This window comes from Anolis sagrei, chromosome 5 (assembly GCF_037176765.1).
Source record: "Anolis sagrei isolate rAnoSag1 chromosome 5, rAnoSag1.mat, whole genome shotgun sequence".
Lineage (NCBI taxonomy): Eukaryota > Metazoa > Chordata > Lepidosauria > Squamata > Dactyloidae > Anolis > Anolis sagrei.
In genome coordinates this window covers 8,382,932-8,401,540 of record NC_090025.1, presented here as the reverse complement: position 1 = coordinate 8,401,540, position 18,609 = coordinate 8,382,932, and the positions used below count along the sequence as shown (strand labels likewise).

General features: G+C 43.7%; 1 protein-coding gene across 3 annotated transcripts in view; it reads left to right on the top strand.

Moving 5' to 3' along the window:
• PTPRA (protein tyrosine phosphatase receptor type A) overlaps positions 1-18,609 on the top strand; it is a 196,600-nt gene that overhangs the window by 140,308 nt on the left and 37,683 nt on the right. For all 3 annotated transcript variants that reach the window (XM_067468553.1, XM_060779432.2, XM_067468552.1), the window contains 2 exons: positions 10,733-10,817; positions 16,874-16,947. In XM_067468553.1, coding sequence (XP_067324654.1) covers positions 10,733-10,817; positions 16,874-16,947 — 159 coding nt within the window. The remainder of the gene's footprint in view (positions 1-10,732; positions 10,818-16,873; positions 16,948-18,609) is intronic.

Sequence of the window (18,609 nt, the reverse complement as noted above, 5' to 3'; positions counted from 1 at the left end):
CTTCTGGATATTGGCCATACAGTCCAGAAAACTCACAGCAATGCCAGGAATATAGTCCTGACTCATATCCCAATTATAGGGACCTAGATCAGTTGGAAATAATACAGAAAGATTGTGTTATACAGTACTGTGGATTTGTTTTGGGTTGAACCTAGGAAGAGACTGCTTCCTGAGATTTCCATGTACTTTTGTTACTGTAAGGCAAAGGTTGGGTATTTGGACTCTATTCACTCTTAAAGGCATGGATGCAAGCTTTCACTCTGTCCCCAGCCTTCCTTGACTGTATTGAACTTGAGAGCATCCATTCATTGGGAAGAAAGAATCCCTGAACTTCCATTTTTTCTAATTCAGAATCTAGGTGAATGCAAGAAAGAACTGCTTTCAGAGAGCCAGTTCTGTGTACACTCTGCTCACTTTTATATTTCAGAGTATTTTTTTTTAAGGAAGCAATGTGGTCATCTCTTTTACAGCGGAATTTTAGGAAACTATACAGATACTTTTAAAACATGGATATGTTTACCGTATCTATAGTTTACTTATAATCACCACAGTTACTAACAAGAAGCATGGAACTCTGTATATGTGTATGCATGCGTGCAACAGTCCCTCGGGAAAAATAAATAAATGAGAAGTAGCTTGCAGCCTTCCTTTTTTAAACTAGGACTGCTTGACAGTGATGGGTTGCTGTTGTTTTTGGCCCTGTCTCCCCTGTCCTCACTGTTAACGTCAATGCGGCCTTTTCAGTGGAGATGTCCAAACAGAATACACCTGGTAGGAGAATTCCCCGTTCCCACACTCCACCCAAGCAATGTGGTCAGTGGCTGAGTAGCTTTGCAGAGGAAGCAGCAAGCGTGTGTCAGCGCCTGGCAAGTGGTTCTCAGGCTGTTTTAGGGCAGCGGTAGAGGGAGCTTGGAAAATTTCTCTTTCCCCGCTTCCCACCTGACTAGCTCAGTTAAAAACGAGCCTTTATACTCTTCACAACAGGAGTAGAAATGCACAAATGGACTCTGTGTACGAAATGTAGCAAGTCTTCTCATAAGAATGCTTCCATTTTTGATTTGTAGTCTCTCTATACCAGGCATGGGCAAACTTTGGCCCTCCAGTGTTTTGGACTCCAACTCCCACAATTCCTAACAGCCAGGAGGCTGTATTGTCGAAGGCTTTCATGGCCGGAATCACTGAGGATGCTTGCCATAGATGCAGGCGAAACATCAGGAGAGAATGCCTCTAGACCATGGCTAAATAGCCCGAAAAAACCTACAACAACCCAGCCAGGAGGCTGTTAGGAATTGTGGGAGTTGAAGTCCAAAACACCTTGAGGGCCAAAGTTTGCCCATGCCTGTTCTATACCATGCAAAATATGCAGCATTTGGCTTAAATGCATACAATTCTGGTTCAAAGCCATGCATCTAGTTGTTTCCATCAAACTAGAGCTGGCATGGGCAAACTAAGGCCCAGGGGCTTAATTTGGCCCCCTGGGCACCTATCTCAGGCCCTCCTCATTTTCCCTGTGTTCTCAGAATAAGAACACAGTAGCCCGCTGCATCCTTATGCAGAAAGATAGGGGAGGAAGGCAGTACTCTCAGCCACCGCATGTCTCGAACTCCTCCCGGCATAAGGACGGTGCAAGAGGCCCAGTCCTTATGATGAGAGGATGACTGGAGGAAGGCACGCAACGACTGAGAGCCTTCCAGAGTATTCTTGGTCGTCGCCATAATGCTGAGAGGACAGCCCGAATATTGAGGAAGAAGGATCAGGGAGGAGGATTGGGGCAGTCGAGAACATGTCTCGTTTTCCTCCCGGCATAAGGATGGAGCGATGTTGTCATTTTGCAAATAAGGAATGTTCTTATACAAGGGTTGAATGAAAAGTAATGCTTCCACCATAACTCCTCAACAGATGGCAATACTAGTATGCGGCAGGTACTGACTTGTTCAGTAGACTCTCCTCTACAATTCCATTTTGGTGGGAAGCCTTAGCTTTGAATGGTTGTGTTGTTAAAGTGCGAAGTATGGAACCCTGCACATATGGTGCAGTCATTGAATTCTTGACAGCAGAAGGTGTCACCCCAAAGGAGATTCATCAGAGAATGCAAGCTGTTTATGGTGATTGTGTTGATGTGAGTACTGTGCGTCATTGGGGGAGAAAGTTTAAAGATGTTGAGGTGGGAACATCTGACTTGAGGTGGGAACATCTGGCTTGCGTGACAAACAAAGAGTTGGACGTCCTGTGACAGCAACCACCGAGTTTCACAACCAAAAGATTGACAGATTGATTCAGGAAGATCGTCGTATCACTCAGAGAAATTTCAAGCATAATCGGGATTTCACAATAATGTGTGGGTCACATTATTGCTTTGCTTGGCTATCGGAAGATCTGTGCACAATGGGTACCCAGGATGCTGACTCCTGAAATGAAAGCGCACAGACTTGAAACTTCAGAGACTGGATCTCACCACTGTACAACATCCTCCATACAATCCAGATTTAACATCGTCTTACTTCCATCTGTTCCCAATAATGAAAGAAGATCTGTGGGGACATTGTGCTTCTGATGAAGATGTTGAGAGAACTGTGAAGCGCTGGTTGCGGAAACAAGAGTGTCGACTTCTTCCGTGACAGCTTCAGAAAACTAGTTTATCGTTGGCAGAAATGTATCCAATTGTCTGGTGATTATGTGGAAAAACGAATAGTGGTAGTTAAAGCTTGTTTTCTGTTTCCATGGAGACTAGGACGTGAAACAATGGCTTCAAACTACAAGAAAGGAGATTCCATCTGAACATGAGGAAGAACTTCCTGACTGTGAGAGCCGTTTAGCAGTGGAACTCTCTGCCCCGGAGTGTGGTGGAGGCTCCTTCTTTGGAAGCTTTTAAACAGAGGCTGGATGGCCATCTGTCAGGGGTGATTTGAATGCAATATTCCTGCTTCTTGGCAGGGGGTTGGGCTGGATGGCCCATGAGGTCTTCCAACTCTGATTCTATGATTCTAAAGAGCACATTGTAAGGATTATTTCTGCATTTGATTTATTAAAATATTCCCATCCAAACCCAAGTAACGAAGGTGGAGGCATTACTTTTCATTCAACCCTCCTGTCTAATAACAATTCTATTATGGCTTAGCAGAGGTCTCCCTGGGCAGGAAATTAAGGAATGTAGGCAGGTTAGCCACAGAGAATAATAGGATTGCTTCATATATAACAATAAGTCAAAATTGTTACAAAGTTGTTGCAAATTGTTGCAAATAGGCTTAACAGTAGTTAGCAGAATGATAGTATTAAGTTCCTGGCCAGTCTATCTTGGCTTCCTCTTCCAAGCTTGGTGTGCTTAGCACAATAAACCTGGGATTCTTGGCCAGTTGCTTTCTAATGTGTTTGAATATGATACAAGAGTTCATTTGTGTCTTTAGTATCCAGGTATGTGAGTGACAAATGAGGAGTCCTAATTCACTAAATAAAGCAGCACTGTTGAGTTTCCTGAGACGCACGGTTGCCCACACTGGTGGGAAGTAACCGAGTGGGAGGAATTGGGGATCCTATATGAGCCAGCTGACCTTGTTCAGTAAGCCAGAATTCACAATTGTGTGCAAAATCTTCTCCAGTCTCCTGCACCTGAAAGAACATGATGGAACGCTTTGCCTTTTGTGACAGCAGTGGGGAGAATATATGAATAGTCTGAGGCTACAGGCAGCTACAGTGAACAAGATTGATTGCTTGTGGCAAGTAGTTTCCTGCACTTGAGGTCACAACAGCTGCATATGTTGGTAGCAAGTGATGGAAAGGAATTATCAGCAAGGCAAGAATCTCTGACAGCAGCCCTTCCAAGGGATGCAGCTGGAAAAGAGATGCGAGGCTTTGGGTTTTGCACCTTCCCTTTTTTGTCACATCTGATTCAGAGCTGGGTTTTTTCCATGGCAACTGTTAACCACAGTCAGGAAGCAGAATGGTGCGTTCCCAACTGCTTGCTTCGTGCTCCCCTCTTGCTTTCTGCCTTGCTGTGTTTTTTCTCCCTTTCCCCTCCTCTCTCTCTCTTTCTCCTTCCTCTTTCCAGGAGAGAGGTTGCTAGGGCAAGGTACAAACCCAGTGGTTCTCAAGGGCGCCAGCAACCGCCCCACAGCTCATTTGTAAACCTGTTGCATATTTCAAAGGGTGGGAGACGTGCTCTGTGTGCATCACCGATGTCTGCTGGGAAGCTCGCAAAGGATTTGCTTGGGGCCTGGTGTTTTTTCCCATTCCTTTTGCAAAGAACATGTAGGAAAATGTGGTTGCAACTGCTTTAAGTATGCACCAGACAACCTTGCATTGTACGGTCTCAGCATGTAATGTTGCCTTGCCCGGAATCTAAATCCTGTGTGAAAGAAATCTTTGGAGAGATGAAATCGTAGCCAACTCGCACCCCCAACCTCCACCAGCTCATTGAACTGCAGCAAAGAACAGATTAACTCAGGCATCTTATTTGTTTTCTACCAAGAAAGAAATCTCCAATTCCATGGTTGCCTTTTAACCTGAGTAGTTTTCCTTCCTCTTGATGCTAGCTTTCTGTCTCTGTCTTAATGCAGACAGATGTTTGACATGGGTTCAAAATTCCTGTTCAGCTGTTCACTGGGTTGGTCACGTAACTCTCAGGCTCTCCTCCCTTGGAGGACTGATGGGATGAATCAATTAACAACTCTGTCTGCTTGATAGACAGGCAGAATATAAATGCAGTCATAAATAAAGATGTTGTGTAATCTAAGCATGTCTATTCTGCCAATCAACTTTATCTTATACAATCAGTCAGCCCCTCCATTGAGTGTTGCTTTGTTTAATAGCGTGTGGACAGCCAGTTTGGACATGTGGGATATATCTAGGTAGGTCACAGCATCATGTAAGAACATGTGCTTGCATTACAGGATAACAATAGTAGTAGAAAAGGAACTGAAGTGAGAAATCCAAGTCAGTGTAAAGGTTGGTGAGGTCACATTATCCTGGATGTATGTTTTTGTGCAGTGTAGAGCAGTGCTTCTCAACGTGTGGTTCCCCAGATGTTTTGGCCTTCAACTCCCAGAAATCCCAACAGCTGGTAAACTGGATGGGATTTCTGGGAGTTGTAGGCCAAAACACCTGGGGAACCACAGGTAGAGAACCACTGGTGTAGGGTCTTCCAGCACCAATCCATTGTAGAGTGCGCTCCTTTTTGAAAGAGCTAGGATTCCAGGGTAGGATGGCTGAACATAAGTTCACTAAGTTCAGTTTAGCCAGACTTAAATGATCTGCTTCCCATCTACCCATCACTTTTACTCTCCTCTGTGTGTGTGTGTGCGCCTAATTTTGCCATTGCGATTAAAAGCACAAAGGTGAACCTTAAATGTAAACAAGAACATTCGTCTCTGTCTAGATGAGAACAAGGTTAATCTGGCCCACTATTCTTCAGCAAGTATCTCAGCACAAGATTACTTACATATGAGACCCATCATGAACAACACGTGCTGAAGGCGAGGTCCCACCACTATAGATGTTTCAATGTTTCCCCTCTCACAATCTTTCCTCACAAATATGTGTTCCTCCTGACTTTAGTCTTTAATTTCAGCATTGAGGAGGTATTAGTTTGCTGATGTCTTTAAAACAGTTGTGATTCAGAGATCTTGGTGATGAAGTTTGCCAGTAGATGCAGATCTACCATCTGATCTACAGCATAAAATCTTTACTCACCTATTCTCTATCTTGGCATTAGGGGACCTGGAATAAATTGACCAGTCAGTCAACGGCAGTCTAAATGTTAACACCTTTACTTAAGCTCTTTTCTTCTCATTCACGGCCTTCTCTCAACCCTTGGGCCGGCAGGACTGCCGATCGAAAGGTCGGCAGTTTGAATCCAGGGAGCGGGGTGAGCTCCCGTCTGTCAATTCCAGCTTCTCATGCAGGGATATGAGAGAAGCCTCCCATAGGATGGTAAAACATCCAGTTGTCCCCTAGGCAACATCCTTGCAGATGGCCAATTACCTCACACCAGAAGCAACTTGCAGTTTCTCAATTTGCTCCTGACACACACAAAAATGATATAATATATGAGGAGTGAAATTATAGGGTGAGCATCCCTTATCCGGAATGCTGAAATCCAAAATATCTCAAAATCCAAAGTTGTCCACATGCGTGGCTGAGAAAGTGACACCTTTGCTTTTTTATGGTCAATGCACAAAATTATTAAAAACATTGTTACTTTCAGGCCATGTTTAGAAGGTGTATATGAAACACAAATGAATCTGATGTTTAACCGCTGAGCTGTTGAACTTGCTGACCAAAAGGCTGGCGGTTCCAATCCAGGAAGCGGGGTGAGTTCTCATTGTTAGCCCCAGTTTTTGCCAACCTAGCAGTTTGAAAACATGTAAATGTGAGTAATTAATAGGTATCACTTTGGCAGGAAGATAACAGCGCTCCGTGCAGTCATGCTGCCCACATGACCTTGGAGGAGTCTATGGAAAACGTCGGCTCTTCGGCTTAGAAATGGATATGAGCACCACCCCGCTGAGTGGGACACAACTAGACTTAATGTCAGGGGAAACCTTCACCCATCTCCATGTATATTCAAATAGAGGTGTGCCAAAATCTGAAGTCCAGGACACTTCTAGCCCAAAACATTTTGGACCAGGTGTTCCAAGCATTACTGGGGACTCAGCTAGTATTTGAAGTTTTGTCTTTAAAGAAAAACATTGTGAATAAACATGGATTGAGATAGTTGAAGGCAATACATAATAATTGGTGGGGTACTTGCTGCTTAAGCTTCATCAACACATGCAGCAGAATGAGGTGATTAATTCCTAAGGAGATGAAATAGACGATACCACAATGGGCTGCAGGCGAGGCCTCGCTTTTTTGAGCATTAGAGTGCTAGTGCTAGAAAATTAGCGTGTCAGACTTGGCTAGAACTATTCCTCCTATTGTATAATTTTGCTTTCTAAAGGGAAGGTTTATAAAAATATAAAGTAATTCAAAAATGTGACCCTCCACCTGCTTCTTGGAATGGTACTGTCCATTCTACAACCTTATTCTGCGAGCTTTGGGTTCTAGCAGGTGGCAACTGCCATTTAAAATGACTCCTGCTATGAATGTTTCTGTGTGTGTTGGAGACGAGGTGAGTGCTCAGTAGTCATGTGCATTTGGTACTTACCTTGATCCGTTTCATGTCCCGGCTTTCAGTGGGCCCCCGATCCGTTTTGATCTGAACCTCTTGAAATTTGGAGGTCAGATATTTGCTTTTTTGTTTTCTGGGCCAAAAGAGCCATTTTCTTTCGGCCCATTATTGGTGGAGGACTACACCTGTAGGCCCAAAGCGCGCCAGGCCAAAGCTGCAAGTTCTGCAAGGCTTGGATGCGTAGGCCCAAATCCTGCACCTATACCTGTAGGTCTGTGGGTACAGGCTTTGGGACTAAGCCCCCGGACCTTGCAGGGCTTGCAGCCGAGCACCAAGTAAGGAGCTCTCCTTACTCATCACTAGGCTGCATGCCCTGCCAAGCTCCAGACAATCGATCTGAAAAGCAGGCTTGGAGACAGTACCCGCTCCCACCTGCCTTTCGTATAGATTGCATTTTCGTTCCAGGAGGGGCCTTTCCATTTCATGCTATCCAAATGCACACAAACGAATGGGACAAATTTCAGTCCCATGACTAGTGCTCAGCATGCTGTCTCCCCCATAGTTTTAGATGGATATTCAGCCCCTGTTAGCATATACTCTCTTGATTGTTTTCATAGTTTTAGATATCAATAATGCTTATAAGTGTAAAAAAAATCCTCATACTACCTTAATGTATTTCAACAATCAACCTTTAGACACCCCCTCCCCTCAACTTTCTTTAGCTGTGGATCTGTTCAGCTAGCCATCCTTTAAATCCCTAACATTACAAAGCAGCTAGGCATTTGGGGGCTATGGGACTTTGACATTCATACCGGCTGAGCCCACTTGACGTGGTAGGAAGTTATTTTTTGTTGAGTCACAAAGAGATAGGAAAGAATCCGAGAGTGTTTGTGTGAAAGGAAACACGACGTAAATGAGTCAACTTGCACACATAGATTTGCATGGATGACAATGCAGGACAAACTACAACTAACTTGCAGTGAGTTTTCTGGGCTGTATGGCCATGTTCAGAAGCATTTTCTCCTGACGTTTTGCCTGCATCTATGGCAGGCATCCTCAGAAGTTGTGAGCTGTTGGAAACTAGAAAAAATAGGTTCATATGTCTTTGGAAAATTCATGGTGGGAGAAAGAATGCTAGTCTAGTTGAGGTAGGTTTATTTATTTTTTTATTTATCGTGTCATCAGCAACCAGACATTTGTATTACATTTTTAACAAAAACAAACAAACAAACAAAACACAGAATTTGCAAGCTTGGTAGTTGATTAAATGTCCTTTGACCAGTATCTGGCCACTTGGAGTGCCTCTGGTGTTGCTGCAAGAAGGTCCTCCATTGTGCATGTGGCGGGGCTCAGTTTGCATTGCAGCAGGTGGTCTGTAGTTTGCTTTTCTTCACACTCGCACGTCGTGGATTCCACTTTGTAGCCCCATTTCTTAAGGTTGGCTCTGCATCTCATGGTGCCAGAGCTCAGTCTGTTCAGCGCCTTTCAAGTCGCCCAGTTTTCTGTGTGCCCAGGGGGGAGTCAGTTGAGATAGGTGTGAATGTTTCAATTGGCCACCTTGATTAGCATTGAATGGCCTAGAAGTTTCAAGCTCTGGCTTCTTACTGCCTGGGGGAATCCTTTGTTGGGAGGGGATTAGCTCCCCCTGATAGTTTCTTGTCTGGAATTCCCCTGGTTTTGAGTCTTGTTCTTTATTTACTGTTATGATTTTAGAGTTCTTTTAATACTGGTAGCCAGATTGTGTTCATTTTCATTACAACTAACTTTCCTATTCAGGCATACTTACATCTTTCAGGAGACCAAATTTCACCTAAAGAGGAAACTGCATTAGGCTTTATTGTTATAAAAGGAAGGATTGACAGGGGAAGGACAGAATCTTGTGACTGAAAAAAATCAGAGTTTCGCATAGAAGCGGGTGGGAATCTGACTGGTATGACTGCTGATAATTTCCATAGCAAAAATAATCCGTAAGATTTCAGAAATAGAGATTGTAGAAAATGGGGCACTGGCCCAGTCATGCTGGAAGGAAAATGATGGTTTCATCCCTGTCCAATGGTCTCTTGGATGTCATAGGTCAAATAATATCGGGGCATTTTGTTTGAAGCTCTCTGGTGAAGCTTTGTTTACGAGAGTCTAGACCTGAGTGTTGTGCAGAGCAATGGCTGAGTTATTGAAATACAAGGGGTCTTAAGAGTTTGTCAGGGATGGCCACTCTGCAAACAACTAGCACTTCCTCAAATGTTTATGATACCAAAGGGCACTAGAGTGCAATGGTTGCGAAATGCACACTCCTATCGGTCTGACCTTGAAGGCAAGCATTTCATTCAGGACTGATACGGAAAACCAGAAATTTGGTTCGTGTCAGATCAACCAGTCAATTATATTACATTTCTAACAGAACAAAGCAAACAAACAGATAAAATCCAGCATTTGTGAGTTTGGTAGTTGGTTAAATATCCTTTGTCCAGATCTGGCCACTTGGAGTGCTTCTGGTGTTGCTGCAAGGAGGTCCTCCATTGTGCATGTGGTGGGGCTCAGGTTGCATTGCAGCAGGTGGTCAGTGGTTTGCTCCTCTCCACATTCGCATATTGAGGATTCCACTTTGTAGCCCCATTTCTGAAGGTTGGCTCTGCATCTCGTGGTGCCAGAACGCAGTCTGTTCAGCGCCTTCCAAGTCGCGCAGTCCTCTGTGTGCCCAGGGGGGAGTCTCTCATTTGGTATCAGCCATTGGTTGAGGTTCTGGGTTTGAGCCTGCCACTTTTAGACACTCGCTTGCTGAGGTGTTCCAGTGAGTGTCTCTGTAGATCTTAGAAAACTATTTCTAGATTTAAGTCGTTGGCGTGCTGGCTGATACCCAACCAGAGGATGAGCTGGAGATGTCTCTGCTTTGGTCCTTTCACTATTGGCTGCTACTTCCTGGCGGATGTCAGGTGGTGCAATACCGGCTAAGCAGTGTAATTTCTCCAGTGGTGTAGGGCGCAGACACCCTGTGATAATGCGGCATGTCTCATTAAGAGCCACAGCCACTGCTTTAGTGTGGTGAGATGTGTTCCACATCGGGCATACATACTCAGCAGCAGAGTAGCACAGCGCAAGGGCGGATGTCTTCACTCTATCTGGTTGTGATCACCAGGTTGTGCCAGTCAGCTTTCGTATGATATTGTTTCTAGCACCCACTTTTTGCTTGATGTTCAGGCAGTGCTTCTTGTAGGTAAGAGCACGATCCAGAGTGACTCCCAGGTATTTGGGTGCACTGCAGTGCTCCAGTGGGATTCCTTCCCAGGTGATCTTCAGAGCTCGGGATGCTTGTTTGTTCTTAAGGTGAAAGGCACATGTCTGTGTTTTAGATGGGTTGGGGATAAGCTGGTTTTCCCTGTAATAGGCAGTAAGAGCACCTAGAGCTTTGGAAAGCTTCTGTTCTACCATCTCAAAGCTCCCTGCTTGAGCAGTAATGGCACGATCATCAGCATAGATGAAACACTCTGTCCCTTCTGGCAGTGGCTGGTCATTTGTGTAGATGTTGAACATGGATGGAGCAAGCACGCTGAATGCTTTGAAATACTTGATCTCAGTTTTGAAAGTCACATACGTCCTATAACATCTTTTTTCTTCTTCTCTCCCTTCTAGATGAGACACCCATCATTGCTGTTATGGTGGCCTTGTCTTCCTTGCTAGTCATAGTATTTATTATTATTGTCCTGTACATGTTAAGGTAAGTAATACCTGGGAAACCTATTGATTTTTCTTTCCTGGGCATCAGTTACAAAGCTGGTTTCTTTTAGGGCTCATTGATTAGACTTAAATATGCAGCCATCAACTTAAAACTTGATACAACTTCTAGATTGCTTGGCTCTTGGCTTCCTGGGGCATTCTGGGATCTAATGGGGTACTAATAGTGTATGTGTGACTATATAGAGGGGAGTTGAAACTAGTCATTATCAGCTCTGCTTCCTACTTTTCTGCTTGGAAAGGAGGAGAAGAGAGACAATCAAGTTGGGAGAACAGTTATTTACAAAGACAGGTCTTTCTTCCTCCTGAGTTGAGCCTGGACTGAGCAGCCTCTTTCAAGAAACCATTTTGCTTGAACTGGATGTTTGTGGTTGCTCCTTGGGCTGTAAATGGGGCCTGGTTAGTTTGCCAGGAGCATCCTTCATTTCTGACTCATAGCTATCTGTGTTGAGGCATTGTTGGCCTTGGGTACAAAGAGAACAGTTTCTCTCATATTATCATAGACTCATAGAATCCTAGCATTGGAAAAAGAGCACAAGGGCCATCTAGTCCACCCCCCTGCCATGAAGTAAAACACAATCAAATCACCCCTGACAGATAGCCATCTAGCCTCTGTTTAAAAACCTCCAAAGAAGGGGGCTCCACTGGACTCCAAGGCACTGTAAGCCACCCTGAGTCCCTCCAGGGAGATGGTGGTAGTACAAATAAATATCATCATCATCATCATCATCATTATTTGAAACACAACAAGATGAGTCCACAGCAAACAAGATCACTCTGCTGGCTGTTGTATTGGATCACACATCGGACACTTCCCAAGTTGGAGACTGCTATTTTCTTCATTATTTGCCGATACACTGTGAAGTAACCTTTTGCAGCTGGCAGATGGTAATTTTTTCAGCGCAGATTGTGTTTAAGTGCAGACCATGGTCTTTAGGCACTGCACCCAATATGCTGATCACCACTGGGACCCCCTTGACTGGCTTGTGCCAGAGCTTTTGCAGTTCCCTCCGGAGAGATGGTGGCGGGGTACAAATAAATATCATCATCATCATCATCATTATCATTATTTGAAAAACAACAAGATGAGTCCACAGCAAACAAGATCACTCTGCTGGCTGTTGTATTGGATCACACGTCGGACACTTCCCAAGTTAGAGACTGCCATTTTCTTCAAATTATTCGCTGATACACTGTGAGGTGTATTGGCAAATAATGCATGGAGATCCCAGTAAGGTAGCCTTTTGCAGCTGACAGATGGTAATTTTTTCAGCGCAGATTGTGTTTAAGTGCAGGCCAAGGTCTTTAGGCACTGCACCCAATGTGCCGATCACCACTGGGGCCCCATTGACTGGCTTGTTCCAGAGCCTTTGCAGTTCCCTCCGGGGAGATGGTGGCGGGGTACAAATAAATATCACCATCATCATCCTTATTATTATTATTATTATTATTATTATTATTATTATTTGCAACACAATAAGATGAGTCCACAGCAAACAAGATCACTCTGCTGGCTGTTGTACTGGATCACACATCGGACACTTCCCAAGTGTATATGACTGTGTGGTGTATCGGCAAATAATGCCTTTTGGAGTAAGGTAGCCTTTTGGAGCTGAGAGATTGTGATTTTGTCAGCGCTGATTGTGTTTAAGTGCAGGCCAAGGTCTTTAGGCACTGCACCCAATGTGCCGATCACCACTGGGACCCCCTTGACTGGCTTGTGCCAGAGCCTTTGCAGTTCGATCTTTAAATCCTCATATCGTATCAGCTTTTCCAGTTGTTTCTCTTCAATCCTGCTGTCGCCTTATTATTATTATTATTATTATTATTATTATTATTATTATATCCCACTGTTGAACAGCTCCTACTGTCACAAAATTCTTCCTAATATTTTATTTATTTATTTATTTATTTATTATTTGAACTTATATGCCGCCACTCCCCTGGGGCTCGGAGCGGCTTACAAGAACAGGCTAAAATCGAACACAATTTAAAACAATTTAAAAACAATCAGAGATGAAAGGCCCGTCAAAATAGATATGTCTATTTAGATGGAATCTTCTTCCTGCAATTTGAATCCATCGCTCTATTGTGTCCTAGTCTGCAGAGCATCGAAACAAGCTTTCCCTCTTCTCAGTGTGACCTCCTTTCAAATATTTAAACCTAACAATCATGTTTCCTGGGAGCCCCCAGTGGTGCAGCAGGTTAAACTGCTGAGCTGCTGAACTTGCTGACTGAGAGGTTAGCGGTTTGAATCCAGAGAGCAAGGTGAGCTCCCGCTGTTAGCCCCAGCTCCTGCTAACCTAGCAGTTCAAAAACATGCAAATGTGAATAGAACAATAGGTACCACTGGCGGAAAGGAAACGGAGCTCTATGCAGTCATGCTGGCCATATGACCTTGTAGGCGTCTACGGACACCGGCTCTTTGGCTTAGAAATGGAGATGAGCAGCAACCCCCATAGTCGGACACGACTAGACTTAATTTCAAGGGGAAACCTTGACTTTTTGTCATGTCCCCTCTGAGTCCACTTTTCTCCAACCTAAACATACCTAGCTCACTAAGTGATCTATTGTAGGACTCAACTTCCACACCTTTGGCCATTCCGTTCGACTTTCTCTGGACATATTCTAGCTTGTTAGTATTCTTCTTCGATTGTGCTACCCAGTATTGGACACAGTGTTATTTCAAGTGAGGTCTGACCAAAACAGAATAATAATAATAATAATAATAATAATAATAATAATAATAGGAGCCCCAAGTGGGGCAGTGGGTTAAACCCTTGTGCTGACAGGACTGAAGACCGACAGGAAGAACTTCCTAACTGTGAGAGCTGTTCAGCAGTGGAACTCTCTGCCCTGGAGTGTGGTGGAGGCTCCTTCTTTGGAAGCTTTTAAACAGAGGCTGGATGGCCATCTGTCAGGGTGATTTGAATGCAATATTCCTGCTTCTTGGCAGGGGGTTGGACTGGATGGCCCATGAGGTCTCTTCCAATTCTTTGATTCTATGATTCTAGGTCAAAGTTTCAACTCTGGGGAGAGCTTGGATGAGCTCCCTCTGTCAGCTCTAGCTCCCCATGCGGGGACATGAGAGAAGCCTCCCACAATTATAGTGAAACATTAAAGCATCCGGATGTCCCCTGGGCAATGTCCTTGCAGATGGCCTTGCAGATGACTCCTGACACTAATAATAATAATAATAATAATAATAATAATAATAATAATAATTTGTATTCTGCCGTATCACCCTGGGGGCGGCTCAGGGCAGATTTCAACAAACAAAAGGGAAGCATTCAACGCCTCAATAATAATTAGTGCACATGTAATAGCACAACATAAAAGGACAACTTAAGCATAACAGCTATAATTTAAATAAAAATGTAATTATTGAAAATTGTAACTAACATAATGGGGCTACTACTTCCCTCGATCTATAGACTATATTCTATAGACGCAGCCCAGAATTGCATTGGGTTTTTCAGCTGCTGCATCACACTATTGACTCATGTTCAGCTTGTGCTCTATAGTAAGACTTCTAAATCCCTTTCACATGTACTGTTTTCTAGCTAGGGCACCCTTTGTATATCTGCGCATGTCATTTTTGTCATATAGCAGTGGTTCTATTTAGTTTCCTTACTTTGCATTCCGTTGCCAACCGTGCAAGGGAGACAGTGGCATAGTGGGTTTATCAGGAGGAATTAAATTTTCCTCTTTGGAAGTGAATGCAATAACTCTTAGGAGGTTCTGAGATTGTCTCTCACTTTCTGAGCTGCTGTGAGGACACTCCTGTATGTGTTGACTGAGTGTAGCGGGCTAACTGTCGAACACGTATGCGTAAGAGCCCAATCTGTCATAAAGGTGTGAGGATAACAGGCTTACTCTTAATATCTTTCACACGTTCTGTCTCAGATGCAATTTCATGCTTATAAGTGTCAAATATCCCAGGATTTGGGATGTGAAATAAATCGTATCTTTAGCAATTAGGATTTCAAGCTCAGTAAATTTGTTAAACATTTCTTGCCACTGGGCCTGATGACATGGAGACATTTAAAGTGTCATGTTCAGATCCTTGGGGGGGGGGGGGGGGGAAATATTTAGGAGCAAAAGGTAAGGGAGTAAATATACAATTCTCAGATGTGTTGTTGAAGGCTTTCAAGGCCAGAATCATTGGGTTGCTGTGAGTTTTCTGGGCTGTATGTTTGATGTTTAATTAATTGTTATGCTATTGCTTTTAAATGTCCAATGATTTTGTACTGTGTATATTGAAACTGTTGTTTCAACACCTCTCAACAAAAGATTCCCCCAGGCTCAGCCAGGCCTTCAAATGCTAATGAAGGTGGTCAGTTGAAACATTCACACCTAGCTCCAGCAGAGAAGAGCTCTTTGCCCCACTCCAGTCATTCCACAGATATATAAACCCATTTTCCTAACTCCAACAGACCTCACTACCTCTGAGGATGCTTGCCATAGATGCAGGCGAAACGTCAGGAGAAAATGCCTCTAAACATAGCCATATAGCCCGAAAAAAACCCCACAAGAACCTAGAAACTGTTGTTAACCGCTCTGAGTCGCCTAAGGGCTGAGAAGAGCGGTATACAAATGAAGTAAGTAAGTAAATAAATAAATATGGCCATGTTCCAGAAGCATTCTCTCCTGACATTTCGCCCACATCTATGGCAGGCATCCTCAGAGGTTGTGAGGTCTGCTGGAAACTAGGAAAGTGGGATTTATATATCTGTAGAATGATGTTCCGGGGTGGGAGAAAGAACTCTTGTCTGTAGGAGGCAAGTGTAAATTGTCATTGGCCAGCTTGATTAGCATTGAATGGCCTTGTAGCTTCAAAGCCTGGCTGCTTCCTGCTTGGAGGCATCCTTTGTTGGAAGATGTTAACTGGCCCTGGTTGTTTCTTGTCTGGAATTCCCCTGTTTTCTGAGGGTTGCTTTATATTTGCTGTCCTGATGTTGGAGTTTTTAAAAAAATACTAGTAGCCAGATTTTGTTCATTTTCGTGGTTCCCTCCTTTCTATTGAAATTGCCCACATTTCTCTTGAAATGGTCCAGCATTTCTGTGTTCTCAAATAATATGCTGTGTCCAGAACACAGAAATGCTGGAGCACTGTAACAACCAGCATGTCAAACTACACAGAGAAGCCATTGAAATCTACAAGCATGTGGACGATTTCAACAGAAAGGAGGAAACCATGAAAATGAACAAAATCTGGCTCTCAGTATTAAAAAAACTCTAAAATCGGGACAGTAAATAAAGAGCAACACCCAGAAAACAGAGGAATTCCAGACAAGAATTAATACATAATTGTGTGATAATGTTGCCATTGATCACTTTGATTAGCATTGAATAGTCTTGCAGCTTCAAAGCCTGGCTGATTGCTGCCTAGGGGAATCTTGTGTTGGGAGATGTCAGCTGGCCCTGATTGATTCTTGTCTGGAATTCAATCAATCAGGACAATAAATAAAGAGAAACACACAAAAAGCAGGGGAACAAAGGATCCCCCAGGCAGGAATCAGCTAGGCTTTGAAGCTACAATGCCATTGTGCTAATCAAGGTGGCCAGTTGCAACATTCACACTCAAGCAGACAAGAGTTCTTTCCGCCTCCCTGGACATTCCGCAGATATATAAATCTCACTTGCCTAGTTTCCATCAGACCGCTCAACCTCTGAGGATACCTGCTGTGGATGTGGGTGAAATGTCAGGAGAGAATGCTTCTGGTTTATGTTACAATTGTTTTTAATTGCCCTATACTTGTCTCGTGATGTTTTGTATAGATGTTGTTCACCGCTTTGAGTCGCCTGAGGGCTGAGAAAAGCGGTATATAAATAAAGTAAATAAATAAAATATTTATTTATTTATTTATTTGCTTCATTTTTATACCGCATTTATCAGCCTGTTCGGCGACTCAAATAAATAAATAAACATGGCCATACAGCCTGAAAAACTCACCGCAACCCAATTTTCAAATGACTTGTTAGGCACTCAGATATGAACTTGTTTCAGCTGCTTTTTTTGTACCATATTATTCATAGGTTTAAAAAATACAAGCAAGCTGGGAGTCATTCCAATTCCTTTCATTTGTCGAACGGTCGGACAGATGACATGGGTGAGTAATCCGTAAGATAAAATCCAAAAGTGGCCCTCCTTGTCCTTGGCCCATCTCATTTTCTCGAAAGATTGTGTGGATGTGTTGCCTCTTTAGCCTTGCAAATTGGCACTGATGTTTATTTTGAGAAAACCACTGCATAGCAGCCCATTTGATTTCCTCAGAGCCCCAGAACATGGTTTTCTCGAGCATCTATCTCTTATAACTGGAGTGGGCAAGGAGAAGCCCTGAGGCCACATACCCTTCTCCCTCAACTGTTTTGTTTCATGACCGGGGTCTCAGATCTTCCAGGCTACCCAAACTTCACATTTTCAGAACTCAAGAAATTGTAATTTGGAGGCCTCTGTGATTTTATTTATCGTGTCATCAGCAACCAGATCATTGTATTACATTTCTAAAAGAACAAAACAAACAAACAGATAAAAAAACACAAATTTTGCAAACTTGGTAGTTGATTAAATGTCCTTTGACCAGTATCTGGCCACTTGGAGTGCCTCTGGTGTTGCCGCAAGAAGGTCCTCCATTGTGCATGTGGCAGGGCTCAGGTTGCATTGCAGCAGGTGGTCAGTGGTTTGCTCCTCTCCATACTCACATGTTGTGGATTCCACTTAGTAGCCCCATTTCTTGAGGTTGGCTCTGCATCTCGTGGCGCCAGAGCGCAGTCTGTTCAGCGCCTTCCAAGTCGCCCAGTCTTCTGTGTGCCCAGGGGGGAGTCTCTCAGCTGGTATCACCCACGGATTGAGGTGCTGGGTTTGAGCCTGCCACTTTTGAACTCTCGCTTGCTGAGGTGTTCCAGCAAGTGTCTCTGTAGATCTAAGAAAACTATTTCTTGATTTAAGTCGTTGACGTGCTAGCTGATACCCAAACATGGGATGAGCTGGAGATGTCACTGCCTTGGTCCTTTCACTATTGGCTGCTACTTCCCGGCGGATGTCAGGTGGTGCAATACTTAGGTCCAAAAGCAAGGCGCTGGCTGCTGGAGCTGATGAACAACTGCACTGCATCCTGTCAGATCCCCAAAATCTGGAGGAAAGCAAGTCATCGCCATCTTGAAGCTAGGCAAAGGTCATAATGATCCAAAAAGCTACAGCCCTCTGTGATAGGCAATATACCTTTGAAATGCACTGTAGCTTCCCATTGCTATATTTGACATCACAAATAACTGCTTTGCAGACTATATTTGTATTTATTTATTGTGTCAGGAGCAAACCAAACAGTTATATTGCATTAAAAAACGCAAAGTTTGCAAACTTGGCATTCTATATCCATATCCATTCTATAGCCATATCGCATAATGATAGCAATTTGACACAACATTAACTGTCATGGCTCAGTTCTATGGAATTCAGGTATCTGTAGTTTTGCCAATTCCTGTCTTACTGTGCCAGTTAGCTCTGTAGGATAACCTGGTGGAGCAATGGGTTAAAACCTTGTGCTGACAGGACTGCTGACTGAAAGATCAACGGTTCAAATCTGGAGAGCAGGGTGAGCTCCAGTCCATGAGCTCCAGCTTCTTATGCGGGGACATGAAAGAAGCTTCCCACAGGATGGTAAAACATCTGGGCGTCCCCTGGGCAACGTCTTTGCAGATGGCCAATTTTCTCACACCAGAAGTGACATGCAGTTTCTCAAGTCGCTCCTAGGATCATAGAATCAAAGAGT